This window comes from Cherax quadricarinatus, chromosome 68 (assembly GCF_038502225.1).
Source record: "Cherax quadricarinatus isolate ZL_2023a chromosome 68, ASM3850222v1, whole genome shotgun sequence".
Classification (NCBI taxonomy): domain Eukaryota; kingdom Metazoa; phylum Arthropoda; class Malacostraca; order Decapoda; family Parastacidae; genus Cherax; species Cherax quadricarinatus.
The window spans coordinates 13,513,019-13,536,044 of NC_091359.1; the positions used below are offsets into that span (position 1 = coordinate 13,513,019).

A 23,026-nucleotide genomic window follows, 5' to 3' on the forward strand; every position below is an offset into this window, starting at 1 on the left:
CTGTCTCCTTTTTTAAAGATTGGGACTACATTTGCTGTCTTCCATGCCTCAGGCAATCTCCCTGTTTCGATAGATGTATTGAATATTGTTGTTAGGGGTACACATAGCGCCTCTGCTCCCTCTCTCAATACCCATGGGGAGATGTTATCTGGCCCCATTGCCTTTGAGGTATCTAGCTCACTCAGAAGCCTCTTCACTTCTTCCTCGGTTGTGTGCACTGTGTCCAGCACTTGGTGGTGTGCCCCACCTCTCCGTCTTTCTGGAGTCCCTTCTGTCTCCTCTGTGAACACTTCTTTGAATCTCTTGTTGAGTTCTTCACATACTTCCCGGTCATTTCCTGTTGTCTCTCCTCCTTCCTTCCTTAGCCTGATTACCTGGTCCTTGACTGTTGTTTTCCTCCTGATGTGGCTGTACAACAGTTTCGGGTCAGATTTGGCTTTCGCTGCTATGTCATTTTCATATTGTCTTTGGGCCTCCCTTCTTATCTGTGCATATTCATTTCTGGCTCTACGACTGTTCTCCTTATTCTCCTGGGTCCTTTGCCTTCTATATTTCTTCCATTCCCTAGCACACTTGGTTTTTGCCTCCCTGCACCTTTGGGTAAACCATGGGCTCATCCTGGCTTTTTCATTACTCCTGTTACCCTTGGGTACAAACCTCTCCTCAGCCTCCTTGCATTTTATTGCTACATATTCCATCATCTCATTAACTGGTTTCCCTGCCAGTTCTCTGTCCCACTGAACCCCGTTCAGGTAGTTCCTCATTCCTGTGTAGTGTGTGTGTGTGTGTGTGTGTGTCTGTGTGTGTGTGTGTCTGTGTGTGTGTGTGTGTGTGTGTGTGTGTGTGTGTGTGTGTGTGTGTGTGTGTGTGTGTGTGTGTGTGTCTGTGTGTGTGTGTGTCTGTGTGTCTGTGTGTCTGTGTGTGTGTGTGTGTGTGTGTGTGTGTGTGTGTGTGTGTGTGTGTGTGTGTGTCTGTGTGTCTGTGTGTGTGTGTGTACTCACCTAGTTGTACTCACCTAGTTGAGGTTGCGGGGGTCGAGTCCGAGCTCCTGGCCCCGCCTCTTCACTGATCGCTACTAGGTCACTCTCCCTGAGCCGTGAGCTTTATCGTACCTCTGCTTAAAGCTATGTATGGATCCTGCCTCCACTACATCGCTTCCCAAACTATTCCACTTACTGACTACTCTGTGGCTGAAGAAATACTTCCTAACATCCCTGTGATTCATCTGTGTCTTTAGCTTCCAACTGTGTCCCCTTGTTACTGTGTCCAATCTCTGGAACATCCTGTTTTTGTCCACCTTGTCAATTCCTCTCAGTATTTTGTATGTCGTTATCATGTCCCCCCTATCTCTCCTGTCCTCCAGTGTCGTCAGGTTGATTTCCCTTAACCTCTCCTCGTAGGACATACCTCTTAGCTCTGGGACTAGTCTTGTTGCAAACCTTTGCACTTTCTCTAGTTTCTTTACGTGCTTGGCTAGGTGTGGGTTCCAAACTGGTGCCGCATACTCCAATATGGGCCTAACGTATACGGTGTACAGGGTCCTGAACGATTCCTTATTAAGATGTCGGAATGCTGTTCTGAGGTTTGCTAGGCGCCCATATGCTGCAGCAGTTATTTGGTTGATGTGCGCTTCAGGAGATGTGCCTGGTGTTATACTCACCCCAAGATCTTTTTCCTTGAGTGAGGTTTGTAGTCTCTGACCCCCTAGACTGTACTCCGTCTGCGGCCTTCTTTGCCCTTCCCCAATCTTCATGACTTTGCACTTGGTGGGATTGAACTCCAGGAGCCAATTGCTGGACCAGTTCTGCAGCCTGTCCAGATCCCTTTGTAGTTCTGCCTGGTCTTCGATCGAGTGTATTCTTCTCATCAACTTCACGTCATCTGCAAACAGGGACACCTCAGAGTCTATTCCTTCCGTCATGTCGTTCACAAATACCAGAAACAGCACTGGTCCTAGGACTGACCCCTGCGGGACCCCGCTGGTCACAGGTGCCCACTCTGACACCTCGCCACGTACCATGACTCGCTGCTGTCTTCCTGACAAGTATTCCCTGATCCATTGTAGTGCCTTCCCTGTTATCCCTGCTTGGTCCTCCAGTTTTTGCACCAATCTCTTGTGTGGAACTGTGTCAAACGCCTTCTTGCAGTCCAAGAAAATGCAATCCACCCACCCCTCTCTCTCTTGTCTTACTGCTGTCACCATGTCATAGAACTCCAGTAGGTTTGTGACACAGGATTTCCCGTCCCTGAAACCATGCTGGCTGCTGTTGATGAGATCATTCCTTTCTAGGTGTTCCACCACTCTTCTCCTGATAATCTTCTCCATGATTTTGCATACTATACATGTCAGTGACACTGGTCTGTAGTTTAATGCTTCATGTCTGTCTCCTTTTTTAAAGATTGGGACTACATTTGCTGTCTTCCATGCCTCAGGCAATCTCCCTGTTTCGATAGATGTATTGAATATTGTTGTTAGGGGTACACATAGCGCCTCTGCTCCCTCTCTCAATACCCATGGGGAGATGTTATCTGGCCCCATTGCCTTTGAGGTATCTAGCTCACTCAGAAGCCTCTTCACTTCTTCCTCGGTTGTGTGCACTGTGTCCAGCACTTGGTGGTGTGCCCCACCTCTCCGTCTTTCTGGAGTCCCTTCTGTCTCCTCTGTGAACACTTCTTTGAATCTCTTGTTGAGTTCTTCACATACTTCCCGGTCATTTCCTGTTGTCTCTCCTCCTTCCTTCCTTAGCCTGATTACCTGGTCCTTGTGTCCGTGTGTGTGTGTGTGTGTGTGTGTGTGTGTGTGTGTGTGTGTGTGTGTGTGTGTGTGTGTGTCTGTGTGTCTGTGTGTGTGTGTCTGTGTGTCTGTGTGTGTGTGTGTGTGTCTGTGTGTGTGTGTGTGTGTGTGTGTGTGTGTGTCTGTGTCTGTGTGTCTGTGTGTGTGTGTGTGTGTGTGTGTGTGTGTGTGTGTGTGTGTGTGTGTGTCTGTGTGTGTGTGTGTGTGTGTCTGTGTGTGTGTGTGTGTGTCTCTGTGTGTGTGTGTGTGTGTGTGTCTGTGTGTGTGTGTGTGTGTGTGTGTGTGTGTGTGTGTGTGTGTGTCTGTGTGTCTGTGTGTGTGTGTGTGTGTCTGTGTGTGTGTGTGTGTGTGTGTGTGTGTGTGTGTGTGTGTGTCTGTGTGTGTGTCTGTGTGTGTGTGTGTCTGTGTGTGTGTGTCTGTGTGTGTGTGTGTGTGTGTGTGTCTGTGTGTGTGTGTGTGTGTGTGTGTGTGTGTGTGTGTGTGTGTGTGTGTGTGTGTGTGTGTGTGTGTGTGTCTGTGTGTGTGTGTCTGTGTGTCTGTGTGTCTGTGTGTGTGTGTGTGTGTGTGTGTGTGTGTGTGTGTGTCTGTGTGTGTGTGTGTGTGTGTGTGTGTGTGTGTGTGTGTGTGTCTGTGTGTGTGTGTGTGTGCGTGTGTGTGTGTGTGTGGTGTAGATTTTGGGTTATTATACACACCTGATTTATACTATAGGCGGTATCGCAAGAACATAGAGATACGCAAAAGACCTAGGAACTATGCCCCATAAAAAGAGTTAGCAGGAATATCTCTAGATACATAACAAACGAGAATAGATAAGGACTCAAATCGTGGTCCTTCCCTAATATATTCTGGGTTCTTATTAATTTACACACTGAGAGAGCACATTGATGACCTTGAGAACGTCATGCAAGGGTCTCATGCCCAGTTACTGGCTTAAAATAGGTTAGCCGGGAGATTTCGGCTTACTAGCCTATCATCACGATGGTAAACAAGCCTCCAATAGCTTCATTAATTTTCCGTACTTTCCCTCTGGGTTACTTTCCTTCCTGGACACTTTCATGACCACCTGGTCAATTTCATCACCACCTGGTCGCTTTCATGACCACCTGGTCACTTTCATGACCACCTGGTCACTTTCATGACCACCTGGTCGCTTTCATGACCACCTGGTCGCTTTCATGACCACCTGGTCGCTTTCATGACCACCTGGTCGCTTTCATGACCACCTGGTCACTTTCATGACCACCTGGTCGATTTCATGACCACCTGATCACTTTCATGACCACCTGGTCACTTTCATGACCACCTGGTCACTTTCATGACCACCTGGTCACTTTCACCTGATCCCTGTAGGTGACACGGAGACATAAAAACTTCAATAACAATGAGCTTAGGCAAATTCTCATAACAAATATGTTTTTTCAGACAACGATTATATTTGTTTTAATGCAAAAGTAATTAGTATATAAAAATCTGGAGATAACTTGCACATGTGTTCCCAAGGACAGATACACTAAGAAGCGTATATCTCCCAGTGTATATATACAGTGTTCACTTTAATCCCTATTTTAGGCATGAAGGTACCTTTGACAGGTGGTGTATAGGTGACTTGCAACCTTAAGGGGCACGTCAGTTTCCCCGTCTTCTGATAACATGTTCATTTTTCCACTACAGTTTACCTTGTTAATAATTAGTATCGCATTTGCTGTGTCTGTTTCGTAAGGTGAAGTTCAGGATCCTTAATAAAGGAAAGGTCCTAGACTTCACCGTACGTAACAGACAAAGCAAATGTGAAAGTAATTATAGACGAGGTAGATTATAGTGGAGAAATGATTATGTTAATGGAATACGGGCGAACTTACGTGCTTTTTAATGACCCTCGTGTAGTCGACAGGTTTTAAACCTTATGAATCAAGTACCCTAGGTTCTTCTTTTAGCCCTCGTCTCAGCCATCACCTACTGTCATCTCCCACTTACCTCTCCCACTTATATCTTTCTCTATCTTGCGTGTTTTTAAAAACCCAAACAGCTACGTCAGCGTTTGAGGTAGGAGAGCCAAAAATCTTCCTTTCATCGACCCTCACAAGCATAGTTTATACGTTTTTGCTGGCTAATGGGCATTCTGTTGATATCACTGACCCTGGCAGCTGGCACTTCTATCCATATGGTACACATAGATACTGCTACACACATCGAAGTAAAAGCTCCAGCTGCTGGTTATCATATAACTAAAACCTTCGTCAGGAAACACTTGTCCTATTTCCTGACAAACACAGAAACGAAACTCGCCAGGATGATAACAGATGCAATCTTTCCACCCGGATATCAGATTCTGAGGAAAGATAGAAAGGAGCAGAGGGGGAGAAGGAGTTGCACTGCTCATTAAAAACCGGTGGGGATTTGAGGACTATCATGTCGCTAAGTAAGACACAGGTGCAGTAGTTAGGTATCTTTATTTCGAAACGTTTCGCCTATACATTAGGCTTCTTCAGTCAAATGCAGAGGAGGCAGCAAAAGCAGTGAAGATGTGAAGACGTTGTAATCAGGCCATCACATTGCTGGAACAATGTAAAACCAGCATGTTGCTCGTACGTTAGTTGTCCGAAGAGTAATTCACTAGAACGTTAACATCAGAAATACGTCTTCCTTCTATGGGGGTTCAAGCGTTATTGTAGTATTTACCCAGAGAGACATTTTTTGTGTATATACACTGAGAGATACTTACCTCTCGGTGTATAGGAGATGAGATACACAATCCTTTCGGTTTATATCCTGTGAGATATGCACATCCCTTGATTTATATACTGTATATATATACTGATATACATTATTTTCTCGGTGAATATATATCGAGAGATGCACATATCTGTTGGTATATAAAAAGTGTGAGAGAGAGAAGTCTCTTTAGGTATATACGGTGAGAGATACACGCCTGTCGGTGTATCTACATATATATATATATATATATATATATATATATATATATATATATATATATATATATATATATATATATATATATATATATATATATATATATATATATATATATATATATATATATATATTGGGGACCCTCATCCTCAGAGAAGACATTAAACGTACGTCAGGGAAAACTCAAGGTTCTTCCCAGAGCTGTCTGAATATTTTCTTCTCCTACCACCCCCTATAATTTATATTATATATGTACTAATTTATTAATAGACAGAATACGTTGATAGAAAACACATACATGAGTACATTGGTACAATATATCAAAGATTATGAATCTTCTCCAGCTCCTCTGAAGCTGGACGCGAGCCCGGTATGCAGTATGCGTTTCCCCTCTGGATGGCCACGCTGAGGCGCTGGAACATGAAAGTGGCTGCCCTTGGGTCCCTGGTGGTGTCGATGAGTCTGGAACCCAGTTCTTTAAGGAATCATGAGGCATTTTTTCCCCATGATCCCAAGGTCTCTGATCCCACTGGGACAAATTGATACTGTTGGCTTATGTCCCTGTACTTGCTGATCTTGTACTCCTCCCTGTGGTCAGCAGCTCCTCCCTGTCGCCCCACACTGTGATGGATATAGGTGTCAGCCAGTGTGGACACACAGGTATAGTCCCATGCTAAGAGCTTACCATTCTTCCAAGGATAGATGGTGATCCCGTCGGGGCGGTTTGCTGGGTTGTGGGTATTGTTGGCTGCTAGTGATCGGGGCTCTCTCTCGGCTGGGCATCCAGCTGTAGCAAGGGTTCTCTTAATGATGTCGTTGACCTCATTGTGTCTTGCATGCCAGCCCTTGGTTTTGGAACAGTTAAGACCATGTAGACCATATTGGTCAGCTTGCGCTTCACTGCAAATGCACGTACATTCTGTGTGAATTGGGGCAGCAAGACGCAGAGCCATTGCATTACGGAGGGTCTTAAAGTTGAGGAGCGTTCCTATTGCCAATATGGGAACTGTTTGGAAGAAGTCTCCAGAGTGATGTGCACTCACAGTTTGGAGATGGGCAATCTCCTTGTCTGATGTTACAGCCCTGAGCATGTTGGCAAGCACCTTTTCGGCGATGGGGCCATCCCAGCTTGATTGTAAGCCAGTGCTGCCCTAGGGTTTGGTTCTGGAGCAGCAAGAGTCTCCCATTTAGTGATGGCACTGGCAGAGTTAGGGTCCTGCATTCCTGCTGAGTCACTGAGGTTATCAGGAAGAATTTGTCTTATTAATTTGTTTGATACTATGGAAGAGGATAGGAAAGCTGGTCGGGCAGTCTGGGAGGATCTGCGTACTCCCAGCCCCCCAAGCCTGACCGGAAGTGAGGCTTGCAACCACTGCCCATCTTCAAGGGAAAGATCCAATACACTCTCTAGCATGGTCTTAAGGAGAGAGTCATATTCCTTGAGTTTTGGACTGCTGAAGGCTGGGGAACATCTCAGAAAGTAGGTAAGTTTTGGGATTGACAGGCACCTGGTGAGTAGGTAGAAGGCATCATGTGTATCAATGTCTTTCATCCTGCCTTCCATCGTCCGGAGGTCTGAGACTTTTTTTCTGGGATCAGATCGATGGCATTGGACCCAAGAGGAGCGCCAAGGAGAGTGCTATTGACTGGATCAACAGCTCATGCTCCCGGTAAATGGCGCTAATATTCTGGATCATCTGTTGATTGGTAGAAACTATTTCACATTTGGTGGGGTTTAAAGAAAGGCCCAGGCTTTCTCCCATGTCTTTAATTTTACTGATGTCCTCTAGGAGAGATTCTGTTGTGTCAGCTAGGGTACCGTCGTCCAGGAACCAGATATTGAGCTCGCTGGAGAGTGCTTCTGTGACTTCCTTGATGACTAAACAGTATAGAAGGGGGGCGAGAGGGTCCTCCTGTTGCACACCCTCACACAAGTCAATTTCATGGTCCCCAAACAATAGTTTAGAAGACACACTATAATACGATTCTATGAAGGGATAAAGGGAAGGGAAGTTTCTAAAAGCTGCTTGGAGAGCAGCATCCCTTCTAGCTAAGTTGAAAGCGTTGGCAAAGTCCAATTTGATCAGGGCTTTTTCATCGGACATGTTGTTGGTACATACTCGTGCTGCATGGGCAGCTGCTTCACAGCCCTGTTGAACACCAAAACCGAGCTGAGTTGGTTTCAGCAATGCAGCAGCCTCTTGATTCACCATTCTTACTGCAGCCTTGGCGACTAGGCGCCGAAGGGTGTTACCCACTGCAATGGACCTGATTCTTCCATCATCTTTCCGGAGGGCACACAATGAGGCACCAAAGAAAAGGGGTCTAATGGCCTCTGGGACACTGCCAGCCAGGCACAGGTTGGAAAATTTGGTGAATTTAGGCAGCAACCTCTCTGAAAAATCACCAAGTGCTGGACTGAGCACTTGTTTTAAGTATTGAGGCCTTAAACCGGTGAAACTCCCTGCTGAGCCCTGTGGAAATGATACAGCAGCTTTATACACATCAGCATCCCGTAAGGTTAGATGTTCTTCGCCTGCTGCAATGTCGGGGAGGTCAATGTTGGTAGTGGGAGCCCTGGGTGGGTGTTTGTCCTTCAGAGCTTGTGCCATACTGACGTCCTTAGGAGCGATGGTATCCTCACTGGTTATAAGCCTCAGTGCTCCAATAGTATTACCCTCTTCCATTTTTTTCTTTTTTCTTTTTTTTTTTGCTAATTTGAGCTCTGATTTTTGAGGCGTCGGGTGGCCTGTTGTTGGCATTTGCCCGGCGGGTGTTTGTCGCCCTAGGGGAAAGACGGACGAGGTTGTCATCCCTAGTGGATGGTTAAAATCTCTCACATGAACAAATAGAGCATTGGAATCTTGTCCAGTTCTAATGCTATATTTATGTTGTTTTAATCTAAGTTCAAGAATTTTACCATTAGAACCGGACAAGATTCCAATGCTCTAATTATTCATGTGAGAGATTTTAACCATCCAATCGATTTTCAAAAAGTTGAGAAAGTTGTATTAAGCAAGTCCATGGTTGACAGAAATGTAATTGAATCTTGTTACATAAAAAGCAGTTTTGAGGATAATATAAATATTTCCTTTGGTTTATAGAAATTAGATTCATTTATAATTAATAAAATTTGGGAAGAGTTTAATAATACATTGGACAAATAATAAACTTTATTTCTTGGGTAGAATATTTTGTTAGTGGGATGTCATGAGGACCTGTCTAGTTGGACCAGCGGATCTACTGCAGTGTTCCTCTTTTCTTATGAGTCCGGTATCGTCGCGCGTCAGGTGTTCCTTTGTTTTGGGAGTTGACTGTGAGGTGTGGCCTAAGCCCTTTAATTGCCTTCCTTTGATGTATTACTTTCATAGTTCCTTGACAATGTGAGTAGTCACGAAAGCGCTTGGAATTTCACTACTCTTTCACAGTGGCTGTTTTGCATATTTTAAAATCACCTATTTACTGTGATCTTATTGTATATATATATATATATATATATATATATATATATATATATATATATATATATATATATATATATATATATGTATACATGCAAGGAATTCGCGAGAGGAGGCGAAATATACACAAACACTGATCTCTGGCTGAAGGAGACTCGAACCTAGGAACCTTAGGACAAGGTACGCAGTGCTTTACCAATCTACCCACACTGGACAATACCTTGGCGTGTAGCTTGAGCTACACGTTTGATCCAAGGCAGCCAGCTTTCAGGGAGAAGGCTTACAGCTTTTCATCTCATCCCCTGCATGCATCAGCCTTACTAGAGATTTTAACAATGCAAGGAATTCGCGAGAGCAGGAGAAATATACACAAACACTGATCTCTACACGCCGAGGTATTGTCCAATGTGGGTAGATTGGTAAAGCACTGCAACCTTGTCCTAAGGTTCGTAGGTTCGAGTCTCCTTCAGCCAGAGATCAGTGTTTGTGTATATTTCGCCTGCTCTTGCGAATTCCTTGCATTGTTAAAATCTCTAGTAAGGCTGATGCATGCAGGGGATGAGATGAAAAGCTGTAAGTCTTCTCCCTAAAAGCTGGCTGCCTTGGATCAAACGTGTAGCGCAAGCTACACGCCAAGGTATTGTCCAGTGTGGGTAGATTGGTAAAGCACTGCGTACCTTGTCCTAAGGTTCGTAAGTTCGAGTCTCCTTCAGCCAGAGATCAGTGTTTTCAGTGTTTGTATATATATATATATATATATATATATATATATATATATATATATATATATATATATATATATATATATATATATATATATATATATATATATATATATATAAAGAGAAACACCTGATGGTATATATACACAGAGATAGACATCTTCCCTCTCTGCCGACCTGTCTGCCAAAAATAGTTTCTCTGACTCTCTGAACATTCACGATTTCTTACCCTCACAGTTTCCTAAGGGAAATCTTTTACCATGGTTCGTCAGCGCTGGCTGACTAACACGACTGGGGAATGGGCATTTTTTCCTCCCCGGGAAAAATTTTGCGCAATTATCTTGCGAGGAAAAAGTTTCGCCAACGTAATGTGGAGGCGTCCTTAGCATGGGCGTTTTGTCCCGCTGGAAGACTTACGACGTGAGGAAATGTATTTGGATATAGCTTAGCATAGCGTTAACCGGGTGCTACCTCACACCTGGGGTACTGGAGACCCTCACACCTGAGGTACTGGAGACCCTCACACCTGGGGTACTGGAGACTCTCACACCTGGGGTACTGGAGACCCTCACACCTGAGGTACTGAAGACTCTCACACCTGGGGTACTGGAGACCCTCACACCTGAGGTACTGAAGACTCTCACACTTGGGGTACTGGAGACCCTCACACCTGAGGTACTGGAGACCCTCACACCTGAGGTACTGGAGACCCTCACACCTGAGGTACTGGAGACCCTCACACCTGGGGTACTGGAGACTCTCACACCTGGGGTACTGGAGACCCTCACACCTGGGGTACTGGAGACCCTCACACCTGGGGTACTGGAGACCCTCACACCTGAGGTACTGAAGACTCTCACACCTGGGGTACTGGAGACCCTCACACCTGAGGTACTGGAGACCCTCACACCTGAGGTACTGGAGACCCTCACACCTGAGGTACTGAAGACTCTCACACCTGGGGTACTGGAGACCCTCACACCTGAGGTACTGGAGACCCTCACACCTGAGGTACTGGAGACCCTCACACCTGAGGTACTGAAGACTCTCACACCTGGGGTACTGGAGACCCTCACACCTGAGGTACTGGAGACCCTCACACCTGAGGTACTGGAGACCCTCACACCTGGGGTACTGGAGACCCTCACACCTGAGGTACTGGAGACCCTCACACCTGAGGTACTGGAGACCCTCACACCTGGGGTACTGGAGACCCTCACACCTGAGGTACTGGAGACCCTCACACCTGGGGTACTGGAGACTCTCACACCTGGGGTACTGGAGACCCTCACACCTGGGGTACTGGAGACCCTCACACCTGAGGTACTGGTGCCCCTCACACCTGAGGTACTGGAGACCCTCACACCTGGGGTACTGGAGACCCTCACACCTGGGGTACTGGAGACCCTCACACCTGGGGTACTGGAGACCCTCACACCTGGGGTACTGGTGCCCCTCACACCTGAGGTACTGGAGACCCTCACACCTGGGGTACTGGAGACCCTCACACCTGGGGTACTGGAGACCCTCACACCTGAGGTACTGGAGACCCTCACACCTGGGGTACTGGAGACTCTCACACCTGAGGTACTGGAGACCCTCACACCTGGGGTACTGGAGACCCCTCACACCTGGGGTACTGGAGACCCTCACACCTGGGGTACTGGAGACCCTCACACCTGGGGTACTGGAGACCCTCACACCTGGGGTACTGGAGACCCTCACACCTGAGGTACTGGAGACCCTCACACCTGGGGTACTGGAGACCCTCACACCTGGGGTACTGGAGACCCTCACACCTGGGGTACTGGAGACCCTCACACCTGGGGTACTGGAGACCCTCACACCTGAGGTACTGGAGACTCTCACACCTGGGGTACTGGAGACCCTCACACCTGAGGTACTGGAGACTCTCACACCTGGGGTACTGGAGACTCTCACACCTGAGGTACTGGAGACTCTCACACCTGGGGTACTGGAGACCCTCACACCTGAGGTACTGGAGACCCTCACACCTGGGGTACTGGAGACTCTCACACCTGGGGTACTGGAGACCCTCACACCTGAGGTACTGGAGACCCTCACACCTGGGGTACTGGAGACCCTCACACCTGAGGTACTGGAGACTCTCACACCTGGGGTACTGGAGACCCTCACACCTGAGGTACTGGAGACTCTCACACCTGGGGTACTGGAGACTCTCACACCTGAGGTACTGGAGACCCTCACACCTGAGGTACTGGAGACCCTCACACCTGAGGTACTGGAGACCCTCACACCTGGGGTACTGGAGACCCTCACACCTGGGGTACTGGAGACTCTCACACCTGGGGTACTGGAGACCCTCACACCTGGGGTACTGGAGACTCTCACACCTGAGGTACTGAAGACTCTCACACCTGGGGTACTGGAGACCCTCACACCTGAGGTACTGGAGACCCTCACACCTGAGGTACTGGAGACCCTCACACCTGGGGTACTGGAGACCCTCACACCTGGGGTACTGGAGACTCTCACACCTGAGGTACTGAAGACTCTCACACCTGAGGTACTGGAGACCCTCACACCTGAGGTACTGGAGACCCTCACACCTGAGGTACTGGAGACCCTCACACCTGGGGTACTGGAGACTCTCACACCTGGGGTACTGGAGACCCTCACACCTGGGGTACTGGAGACCCTCACACCTGAGGTACTGAAGACTCTCACACCTGGGGTACTGGAGACTCTCACACCTGAGGTACTGGAGACCCTCACACCTGAGGTACTGGAGACCCTCACACCTGAGGTACTGGAGACCCTCACACCTGGGGTACTGGAGACCCTCACACCTGGGGTACTGGAGACTCTCACACCTGGGGTACTGGAGACCCTCACACCTGAGGTACTGGAGACTCTCACACCTGGGGTACTGGAGACCCTCACACCTGGGGTACTGGAGACTCTCACACCTGGGGTACTGGAGACCCTCACACCTGAGGTACTGAAGACTCTCACACCTGGGGTACTGGAGACTCTCACACCTGGGGTACTGGAGACTCTCACACCTGGGGTACTGGAGACCCTCACACCTGGGGTACTGGAGACCCTCACACCTGGGGTACTGAAGACTCTCACACCTGGGGTACTGGAGACTCTCACACCTGGGGTACTGGAGACCCTCACACCTGGGGTACTGGAGACCCTCACACCTGAGGTACTGAAGACTCTCACACCTGGGGTACTGGAGACCCTCACACCTGGGGTACTGGAGACCCTCACACCTGAGGTACTGAAGACCCCTCACACCTGGGGTACTGAAGACTCACACCTGGGGTACTGGAGACTCTCACACCTGGGGTACTGGAGACTCTCACACCTGGGGTACTGGAGACCCTCACACCTGGGGTACTGGAGACCCTCACACCTGGGGTACTGAAGACTCTCACACCTGGGGTACTGGAGACTCTCACACCTGGGGTACTGGAGACCCTCACACCTGGGGTACTGGAGACCCTCACACCTGAGGTACTGAAGACTCTCACACCTGGGGTACTGGAGACTCTCACACCTGGGGTACTGGAGACTCTCACACCTGGGGTACTGGAGACCCTCACACCTGGGGTACTGAAGACTCTCACACCTGGGGTACTGGAGACTCTCACACCTGGGGTACTGGAGACTCTCACACCTGGGGCACTGGAGACTCTCACACCTGGGGTACTGGAGACTCTCACACCTGGGGCACTGGAGACTCTCACACCTGGGGTACAGGAGACTCTCACACCTGGGGTACTGGAGACTCTCACACCTGGGGTACTGGAGACTCTCACACCTGGGGTACTGGAGACTCTCACACCTGGGGCACTGGAGACTCTCACACCTGGGGTACTGGAGACTCTCACACCTGGGGTACTGGAGACTCTCACACCTGGGGTACTGGAGACTCTCACACCTGGGGTACTGGAGACTCTCACACCTGAGGTACTGGAGACTCTCACACCTGGGGTACTGGAGACTCTCACACCTGGGGTACTGGAGACTCTCACACCTGGGGCACTGGAGACTCTCACACCTGGGGTACTGGAGACTCTCACACCTGGGGTACTGGAGACTCTCACACCTGGGGTACTGGAGACTCTCACACCTGGGGTACCGGAGACTCTCACACCTGGGATACTGGTGCCCCTCACATCTGGGGTACTGGTGCCCCTCACACCTGGGGTACTGGTGCCCCTCACACCTAGGGTACTGGTGCCCCTCGCACCTGGGGTACTGGTTTCTTAGTCCTCGTGGTAAGGCGTGACAGATGCCCGAACCTCCGTTCACAAATGCGAACAGATATCATAGAATTTCACAGGATATCATAAAATTTTATAGGATTTTATAGGATTTAAATTAGTTTACAGGTTAATCTGGTTTGTAGATTTTACAGTATTTTAAAAGATTTTACAGAATATTACAGGATTTTAAAAGATTTTAAAGGATTTTTACAATATTTTCAAGCATTTTACAGTATTTCCAAGGATTTTAATGTATTTTAAAGGATTTTACAAGATTTTAAAGGTTTTACAGATTTTTAAGTGATTTTACACGATTTTAAATAATTTTACAGGATTTTACAGGATTTTACAGTATATTAAAGGAATTTACCGTATTTTAAATGATTTTAAAGATTTTTTACAGTATTTTAAAAGGATTTTACAGGATTTTGCAGGATTTTATGTGATTTTTCAGGATTTCAACGACACTGTGAGGTCAGACACGTCAAATTCCTTCTTCGCGTCATTCTTCTCTATTTAATTCTCTCTATTGAATTGATGGAGCCACTGATTGGGCGAAAGGTGTCAATCAATAGATACCCAAGTGTTGCACATGTGTCCTGTCCTCTTTTATCAGGTATGGTAAAGTCTCTGTGCGAAACATCGTAACAAAAATTTAACTGCAAATGAGGCTTCTCGCCAGACTGAGGAGGTTTGAGAGTATTCCATCTCCTCGCCTGTTTGTTCTCTCGTCAAGGATTCGATTCTCTTTTTCTTGGGGATTTTTTCCAGCTTCCGTTTTGTCCGTGGACCATGACTATGGTCTGGTTTAAATTCACACAGGCTCCGCACTGGTCTCCGACCGTGAGTTCTCCCGGCCTCGCTCAGGACCAGAGTTGGTCTCTGATGATGACCCCCGTGGGAGGCCATCACTGGACCAGCCCTCGAATGGGGTCACGATTGGTCTCTGATGATGGCCCTTGTGGGAGGCCATCACTGGACCAGCCCTGGCATAGGGCCACGACTGGTCTCTGACCATGGTCCCCGCGGGAAACCAACGTTGGACCAGCCCTCGCACAGGACCACGATTGGTGTCTGGTGATGACCCCCGCGGAAGCAAATACTGGACCAGCATTGATCTGCGGCTTTCCTAAACCGAACCAGTACCAGCAGTGGTCTCGGACCATGATCCCCGCCTCCCCTGGCCTCTCCTGAACCAGCAGTGGCGCCATAAAGGCTCTCCCGAGTTCCATTCTGATAAAAAAAATACTTCCTAACCTCTTACCTCCGTCCCATCAAGGAGTGGGGTGCCCTTGATGCTTAACGAAGGCTCTTGATCTAAGCAATTGAAGCTGCTCTTCCTCTCGGATCAAACCTAATATTTTTCTCTTGCATTATCCCAGGCCTTGCATAACCCCTTACGGGTTTAGATCTTCCCCAGAATAATGAAACCAAACAGACGTATTTCGGGCAACTCCGACAGGTTGTAGATTTTTGAAATCTGGTATATAAAATTCTGAGTGGCTAAGGTTCTTAAATAGACCTTGAACTCCACGAATGTGTAAGCGCCTTAAGCCACGAGTCGCTCCTCTTCCCTTACTCGGATCTGAAACGCACATATACCTGCTGGATGCTCAAGCCCTTACCACTTAAAACCTCCCTCACATCTTTCCCTTCCAATCCTTCCTGGGACTACGTTCCTTCCTTCCTGCCTATCTCTACACCTTCTTTCCTTCCTTCCTGCCTATCTCTACACCTTCTTTCCTTCCTTCCTGCCTATCTCTACACCTTCTTTCCTTCCTTCCTGCCTATCTCTACACCTTCTTTTCTTCCTTCCTGCCTATCTCTACACCTTCTTTCCTTCCTTCCTGCCTATCTCTACACCTTCTTTCCTTCCTTCCTGCCTATCTCTACACCTTCTTTCCTTCCTTCCTTCCTTCCTTCCTTCCTTCCTTCCTTCCTTCCTTCCTCTCTAGGTTTATATTCCTAATAAAATTATCCTACTTTCTTATTTCGCCATAATAAAGATAAATTCATTCTTTTCTAAAACCTTATTTTGCTATGATGATTTTTACTTATTTTTGCTATTTTTGTTTTCGAGTCTATTGCCGGTTTTTTCGTTTTTTTTTTTATCGTACCAACCGTCTACCACCGAGGTGAAGTGACCCATAACTCTCTTCTTTCCCTCCATCCCCCTCAAAAAATAATGAAACACAGTCACCATCGTTCGTACAATGGCCGTCTTGCCGCGTGTGTGTAAACATCAGAGTTGGCCTGAACCTTTCTCATTACTCGTACCTTTTGCCATTTTTTTCTGTCTGTCTAGAAGAACAAAAAGGCACAATACAGTGACTGGAACAATACACAAATAACCACACATAGGTGAGAGGACCTTACGACGACGTTTCGGTCCGACTTGGACCATTTAGAAAGTCACACTTCTCTCTCTCTCTCTCTCTCTCTCTCTCTCTCTCTCTCTCTCTCTCCTTCAGTGCTGAACGATGTTTATAGTTTAGTCCTCAATTCCTAAAGAAATAAATCAATGTATATGAAGCCGTGAGAAGCTTCGTGAGGAAGATAAGACGGAAGAGGAAGTGGAGGGGAAGGAGGAGGAAGGAAGTAGAAGAACTGAGGAGGAGGGTAGGAAGGAGGAACGTAGGGAAGGAGGCCGCTTGATCCCAGTGGTGTGTCCTTGATCCTGGTAGCTAGGACCCTTCATCCTGGCAACTAAGGCCCTCTTGATCCTGGCAATTAAGGTCCTTGATCCTGGCAACTAAGGCCCTTGATCCTGGCAACTAAGGCCCTTGATCCTGGTAACTAAGGCCCTTGATCCTGGCAACTAAGGCCCTTGATCCTGGCAACTAAGGCCCTCTTGATCCTGGCAATTAAGGCCCTTGATCCTGGCAACTAAGGCCCTCTTGATCCTGGCAATTAAGGCCCTTGATCCTGGCAACTAAGGCCCTCTTGATCCTGGCAATTAAGGCCCTTGATCCTGGCAACTAAGGCCCTCTTGATCCTGGCAATTAAGGCCCTTGATCCTGGCAACTAAGGCCCTCTTGATCCTGGCAATTAAGGCCCTTGATCCTGGCAACTAGGTTCCTGAATCCTAAAAACTAGAGTCCTTCATCCTAAAAAAAACTAGGGCTCTTGATTCTAGCAACTGGAGCCGTGAGATCAAACCTCTTCAATTCCCCTTCCCCAGGCACTGTATGACCCCTCCTGGTTTAGCGCTCTCCCCTGCCACAATAAACTAATAGTAATAAATATTATAAAAATGGTTTCATTTATCTTTAAGAAGATCAATAAATAATATTCCTCTATGGTTACGTTTCTCAAACTGGGGTCCGCGGACCCCTGAAAGGGGGTGCGGACCCTTGAAAGGGGTGTGGACCTCTGAAAGGGGGCTAGGACTCCTGAAAGGGGGGATCGGACCCCTGAAAGGGGGCTAGGACTCCTGAAAGGGGGGAGCGGACCCCTGAAAGGGGGCTAGGACTCCTGAAAGGGGGGAGCGGACCCCTGAAAGGGGGCTAGGACTCCTGAAAGGGGGGAGCGGACCCCTGAAAGGGGGCTAGGACTCCTGAAAGGGGGAGCGAACCCCTGAAAGGGGGCTAGGACTCCTGAAAGGGGGGAGCGGACCCCTGAAAGGGGGCTAGGACTCCTGAAAGGGGGAGCGGACCCCTGAAAGGGGGCTAGGACTCCTGAAAGGGGGGAGCGAACCCCTGAAAGGGGGCTAGGACTCCTGAAAGGGGGGAGCGAACCCCTGAAAGGGGGGTAGGACTCCTGAAAGGGGGGAGCGGACCCCTGAAAGGGGGCTAGGACTCCTAAAAGGGGGGAGCGGACCCCTGAAAGGGAGCTAGGACTCATGAAAGGGCAGCGCAGACCCCCCCTAGGAGACTCCTGCCGTTACTGAATTCCATTGCGTCGTCTCAATTAACTTCGAGTATTGACCCTTAAGGATTTAGCGCTTATGATTATAATATTTTTTTTCTAGATTCAAGACCGTTCCTTGATTTCGAAAACATTGGGAGTCGCTGCTCTAGGAATTAGATATATCAAAGTGATCGGCTTTCGTGTTCAGTCGACGGTGAAATCAAATGTGGTTCTCGCGAGCGAACGCAGATAAAATTTAACATTGTCGGAAGATCTTGCGTTCCGCGTCGGTGAACAGCACGGCGGCGGCAGCGGCGGCGGAGGCGGCAGCAGCGGCGGGGGCGACGGCAGCGGCGGGGGCCGATGTAGGATGGCACGTATCGACCACAAATCCCTTGAAAAGACGCTTTTTCTCTGTGTAGAGCTTCGCCAAGTCAGGATAAAGCTCTACAGAGAGCAAAACGTTGCTTGTGGGCTACGTTTCCTCTGGGCTTTCCTCGGGTGCTTTCCCGTGCTTCTTCTTGATACACATTTCAAGAAAGGTGTGTTGATGTTAGTGAGAGGCTCTTGATTCAAGGTATTCGAACCATCCTTCCCTTCCTTGGATTAAATTTGCTTACCTCCACTTTCCCTGACGCTGTATGGCTTCTTCGCGATTAACCCTTTCCAGTAATAATAATAATAATAATAATAATAATAATAATAATAATAATAATAATAATAATAATAATAATAATAATGCATTCTACTGTGCCGGAAGTGAGCCTGCTTATATTGAAACCTACAGTTTACAATCGTGAATACTCCAGTTCGAGTCCTGACCCAGGCGATAATCATAGTCTTCTTACACTTAGCGCCTAGCATAGCATTACATAGGTACCTAAGAGTTAGTCACTCGGGGTGGGTATCCTCGTGTGTTTATCTTACAGTAAAAGAGTCGCAAGCATGATACACTGCTTGGCTTTTCTGGGTCCCTCTGGTTACAAATTAAAAATTATTTGGGTTAATAAGCCGAAGAAAATCTTGTGGTTGAGTCTGATTGGTATTCTCCCACTGGATTAGAAGTGCAGATTTAACCAGCCAATATTTGTAGACCAGATGGATAGTTAAATGGATTTCAAGCCTATCAACTACACGGACGTCATTAAGGTTACAAGTAATCTGTTTCACCACCAAATAAGAATTAAATCATTGAGATTAAACTCTCATTGTATATACAGTGAGGTATAGGTACCTATAAGCGTAGAATTAAATTTACACAGAACACCTGGGTGTCTGTATTTGAAAATATCTGACTAGTCATAAAGATACCCAGGTGTTGCATATGTCTAATGTCTCATCTTACCAGTATTGTTATGATACCTCTCGGTGTATATACCCTTAGACCCGATTTATGTATTGTCAGATGCATTAAATTGCTGGACGTCCAGATTGCGTTCATATTATTGTGACATTTCTAGTATGGTATCTTGATTCTGATGTCTGTTCATTTTCAGGGTCGCAGACTTCTTGAAGATGGACGTGATTATTCCCGAGAACTAGCGAAGTATAGTGAATGTCTTCATATCTATTTCCATCCTGCAGTAGTTTGAGAAAAGAGTGGTAATTGTTCTGAAAACAAAGACTGTACCTGTAAGAAATTTGCTAAGACCAATGTACTTCATGGGAACTGTTGATCATAATGTAACCCAAAATGTGGAATAATTTCGAACGGTGTGAGTGAGAATTTTGAGTTGAATTTAAGAGCAGCTTATGTGAGTTTTAATAATGACGGAAAAGCCAGCATCAGCAGCATCTTTCCCAGAGGAGTCTAGGGATCCCCTTTCCCTGTGGAATACCACCAATTCCTGGAACACCCTAGATAGCTCCTGGAACGAAGAGAATGTCAGCACCACCAGATGGCCATTCCTGATCCCTAGTCAGAATGCGTCTGCTTATATTCCAGCCGGCTGGACTGAACCAATCAGAGACTCTGGAACAGATGCGGAATTCAACCTCGACGACGTGAATATCGCGCTGAACCAGTCGTTGAAGAACGTCACCGGGAACGAGACATACTACGACTACGACTACGAGGCGGCGCTAGAGACTTTCTTCTGGCGTCAGTTAGCGCCGCCGCTGGTGGTGTACGGAGTGACGTACGTTGTTGGTGTAGTGGGTAACTCTCTCATCATCTTCACAATCTGTCGCTACCGTCGTCTCAAGACCACCACCAACGTCTTCCTGGCCTCCCTGGCTAGCGCTGACCTCCTTCTAATACTCATCTGCATCCCCGTCAAGGTCAGTGTCACCCACACCCTCACTCAGCTTTCCCCTTGTCAAGGTCAATGTTATCCACACCCTCACGCGGCTTTTCTCTGGTCAACGTCAATATCACCTTACACAGCTTCCCCTCGTCAAGGCCAGTATTATCCACACCCAAACGCAGCTTTCCCCTGGTCAAGGTCAGCATCACCAACACACCCTTACATAGCTTTACCCTGGTCAAGGTCAGTGTTATGCACACTCCACCCACAACTTTCCCTAGTCAAGGTCAGTATTATACACTTATATACATAGCTTGCTAAGGTCGCAAGGGATTCAAAGATTAACCCTAAAGGATTCTTTCAGGTATACAGAAGTAAGATTAGGGACAAGACTGGCCCACTTAAGAGTAACTCTGGTCAGATCACTGACAGTGATAAGGATGTGTGTGAAATTATAAATACCTACTTCCTCTCAGTTTTCACCCAGGAAAATACTAGCGATATTCCTGAAATAATAGATTATGTAGAACAGGATAATAAACTATGTACGATTGCGGTAACTAGTGACATGGTTCTCAGACAAATAGAGAAACTAAAACCTAACAAATCCCCAGGTCCTGATGAACTGTTTGCAAGGGTGTTAAAGGAATGTAAAGAGGAACTTAGCATACCTTTGGCTAATCTTTTTAACATATCACTACAAACTGGCATAGTGCCTGATAAGTGGAAAATGGCAAATGTAATACCTATTTACAAGGCAGGTGACAGGTCCTTGGCTTCGAACTATAGACCAATAAGCCTTACCTCCATAGTGGGAAAATTTATGGAATCAATAATTGCCGAAGCAATTCGTAGCCATCTTGACAGGCACAGATTGTTTAATGAATCTCAACACGGTTTTACAAAGGGGTGTTCCTGTCTTACGAATTTACTAACTTTTTTCACTAAGGTGTTTGAGGAGGTAGATCATGGTAATGAATATGATATTGTGTATATAGACTTCAGTAAGGCTTTCGATAGAGTTCCACATCAGAAGCTATTGAGGAAACTTAAGGCACATGGAATAGGAGAAGTTTTTTCCTGGGTAGAGGCATGGCTGGCAAATAGACAGCAGAGAGTTTGCATAAATGGGGAGAAATCAGAATGGGGGCACGTCACAAGCGGTGTTCCTCAGGGGTCGGTGTTGGGCCCGTTGTTGTTCACAATTTACATAAACGACATAGATGAGGGAATAAATAGCGACATAAGCAAATTTGCTGATGACACCAAAATAGGCCGTCCAATTCATTCTAATGAGGACACTAGAGCACTCCAGGATGATTTGAATAGACTGATGCAATGGTCGGAGAAGTGGCAGATGCAGTTTAATATTGACAAATGCAAAGTTCTAAATGTTGGACAGGTAAATAACCATGCCACATATAAACTAAATGATGTAGATCTTAATACTATTGATTGCGAAAAGGATTTAGGAGTTCTGGTTAGCAGTAATTTAAAACCAAGACAACAGTGCATTAGTGTTCGCAATAAAGCTAACAGAATTCTTGGCTTCATATCTAGAAGTATAAATAATAGAAGTCCTCAGGTTGTTCTTCAACTCTGTATATCCTTGGTTAGGCCTCATTTAGACTATGCTGCTCAGTTCTGGTCACCGTATTACAGAATGGATATAAATGCTCTGGAAAACGTACAGAGGAGGATGACAAAGATGATCCCATGTATCAGAAATCTTCCCTATGAGGATAGACTGAGGGCCGTGAATCTGCACTCTCTCGAAAGGCGTAGAATTAGGGGGGATATGATCGAGGTGTATAAATGGAAAACAGGAATAAATAAAGGGGATGTAAATAGCGTGCTGAAAATTTCCAGCCAAGACAGGACTCGCAACAATGGTTTCAAGTTGGAAAAATTCAGATTCAGGAAGGATGTAGGAAAGCACTGGTTTGGTAATAGAGTTGTGGATGAGTGGAACAAACTCCCGAGTACAGTTATTCAGGCTAAAACGTTGTGTAGTTTTAAAAATAGGTTAGATAAACACATGAGTGGGTGTGGGTGGGTGTGAGTTGGACCTGACTAGCTTGTGCTGCTGGGTCTGGTGCAGTGTTCCATCCTTGAGTGGAGATGACCAGACTGGGTGGGTCTTTGGGCTAATCCGGGGGGGGGGTCATTGGTCTAATCCGGGGGGGGGACATGGACCTGCTCCGCATGGGTTGCCTGTTGCAGTGTTCCTTCTTTCTTATGTTCTTATGTTCTTATAGGTTCTCCTGTGAAGGTGTGTGTGCTCTACCCACCTTAGGTATCTACTCCCATGAAGGTCAGCTCCTGCCTCCTACCTGCTACAGTGCTCCCTAATTATGTTCTTATGTACACAACTGGTCACTAAGTGTAATCAAGTTGATCATGTAGCCAGGAGTGTTGTTCATCCTGCAGGAATATGTTCGTAGGAAGTATTCGGTATTCGGTATCCAGACCAGAGCTTTGGTAAGATGGGTAAGGAAGAAGGATGGGTAAGGATAGAAATTTTGGAAAAGGGTGGGAGGGGGGAGAGAGGTAGGATATAAAAGGTAAGTGGCCCAACCACTTTGGTGTAATTTAAAAAGTGTACCTGAAATGATAAGATATTCTTTAAGGGGTATAAGACTAACCCATCAGAGTCACATAGATATAACAGAATATAAGTACACGACTCTGAATTGGTAGTAATTATACAAGTTGCATTTTTTTTTTTTTTTTTTTTTTTTTTTTTGCGATTGCACAACGG

The 23,026-nt window shown here is 46.8% G+C and overlaps 1 protein-coding gene across 3 annotated transcripts in view; it reads left to right on the forward strand.

Moving 5' to 3' along the window:
• Window positions 1-23,026, forward strand: part of LOC128697755 (QRFP-like peptide receptor) — a 250,823-nt gene that overhangs the window by 136,011 nt on the left and 91,786 nt on the right. For all 3 annotated transcript variants that reach the window (XR_011393938.1, XM_070099687.1, XM_070099688.1), the window contains exon 2: window positions 19,516-20,299. Coding sequence is in view for 2 of the 3 variants with exons in the window: in XM_070099687.1 (XP_069955788.1) it covers window positions 19,787-20,299 (513 nt within the window). In the remaining variant the exon portion in view is untranslated. The remainder of the gene's footprint in view (window positions 1-19,515; window positions 20,300-23,026) is intronic.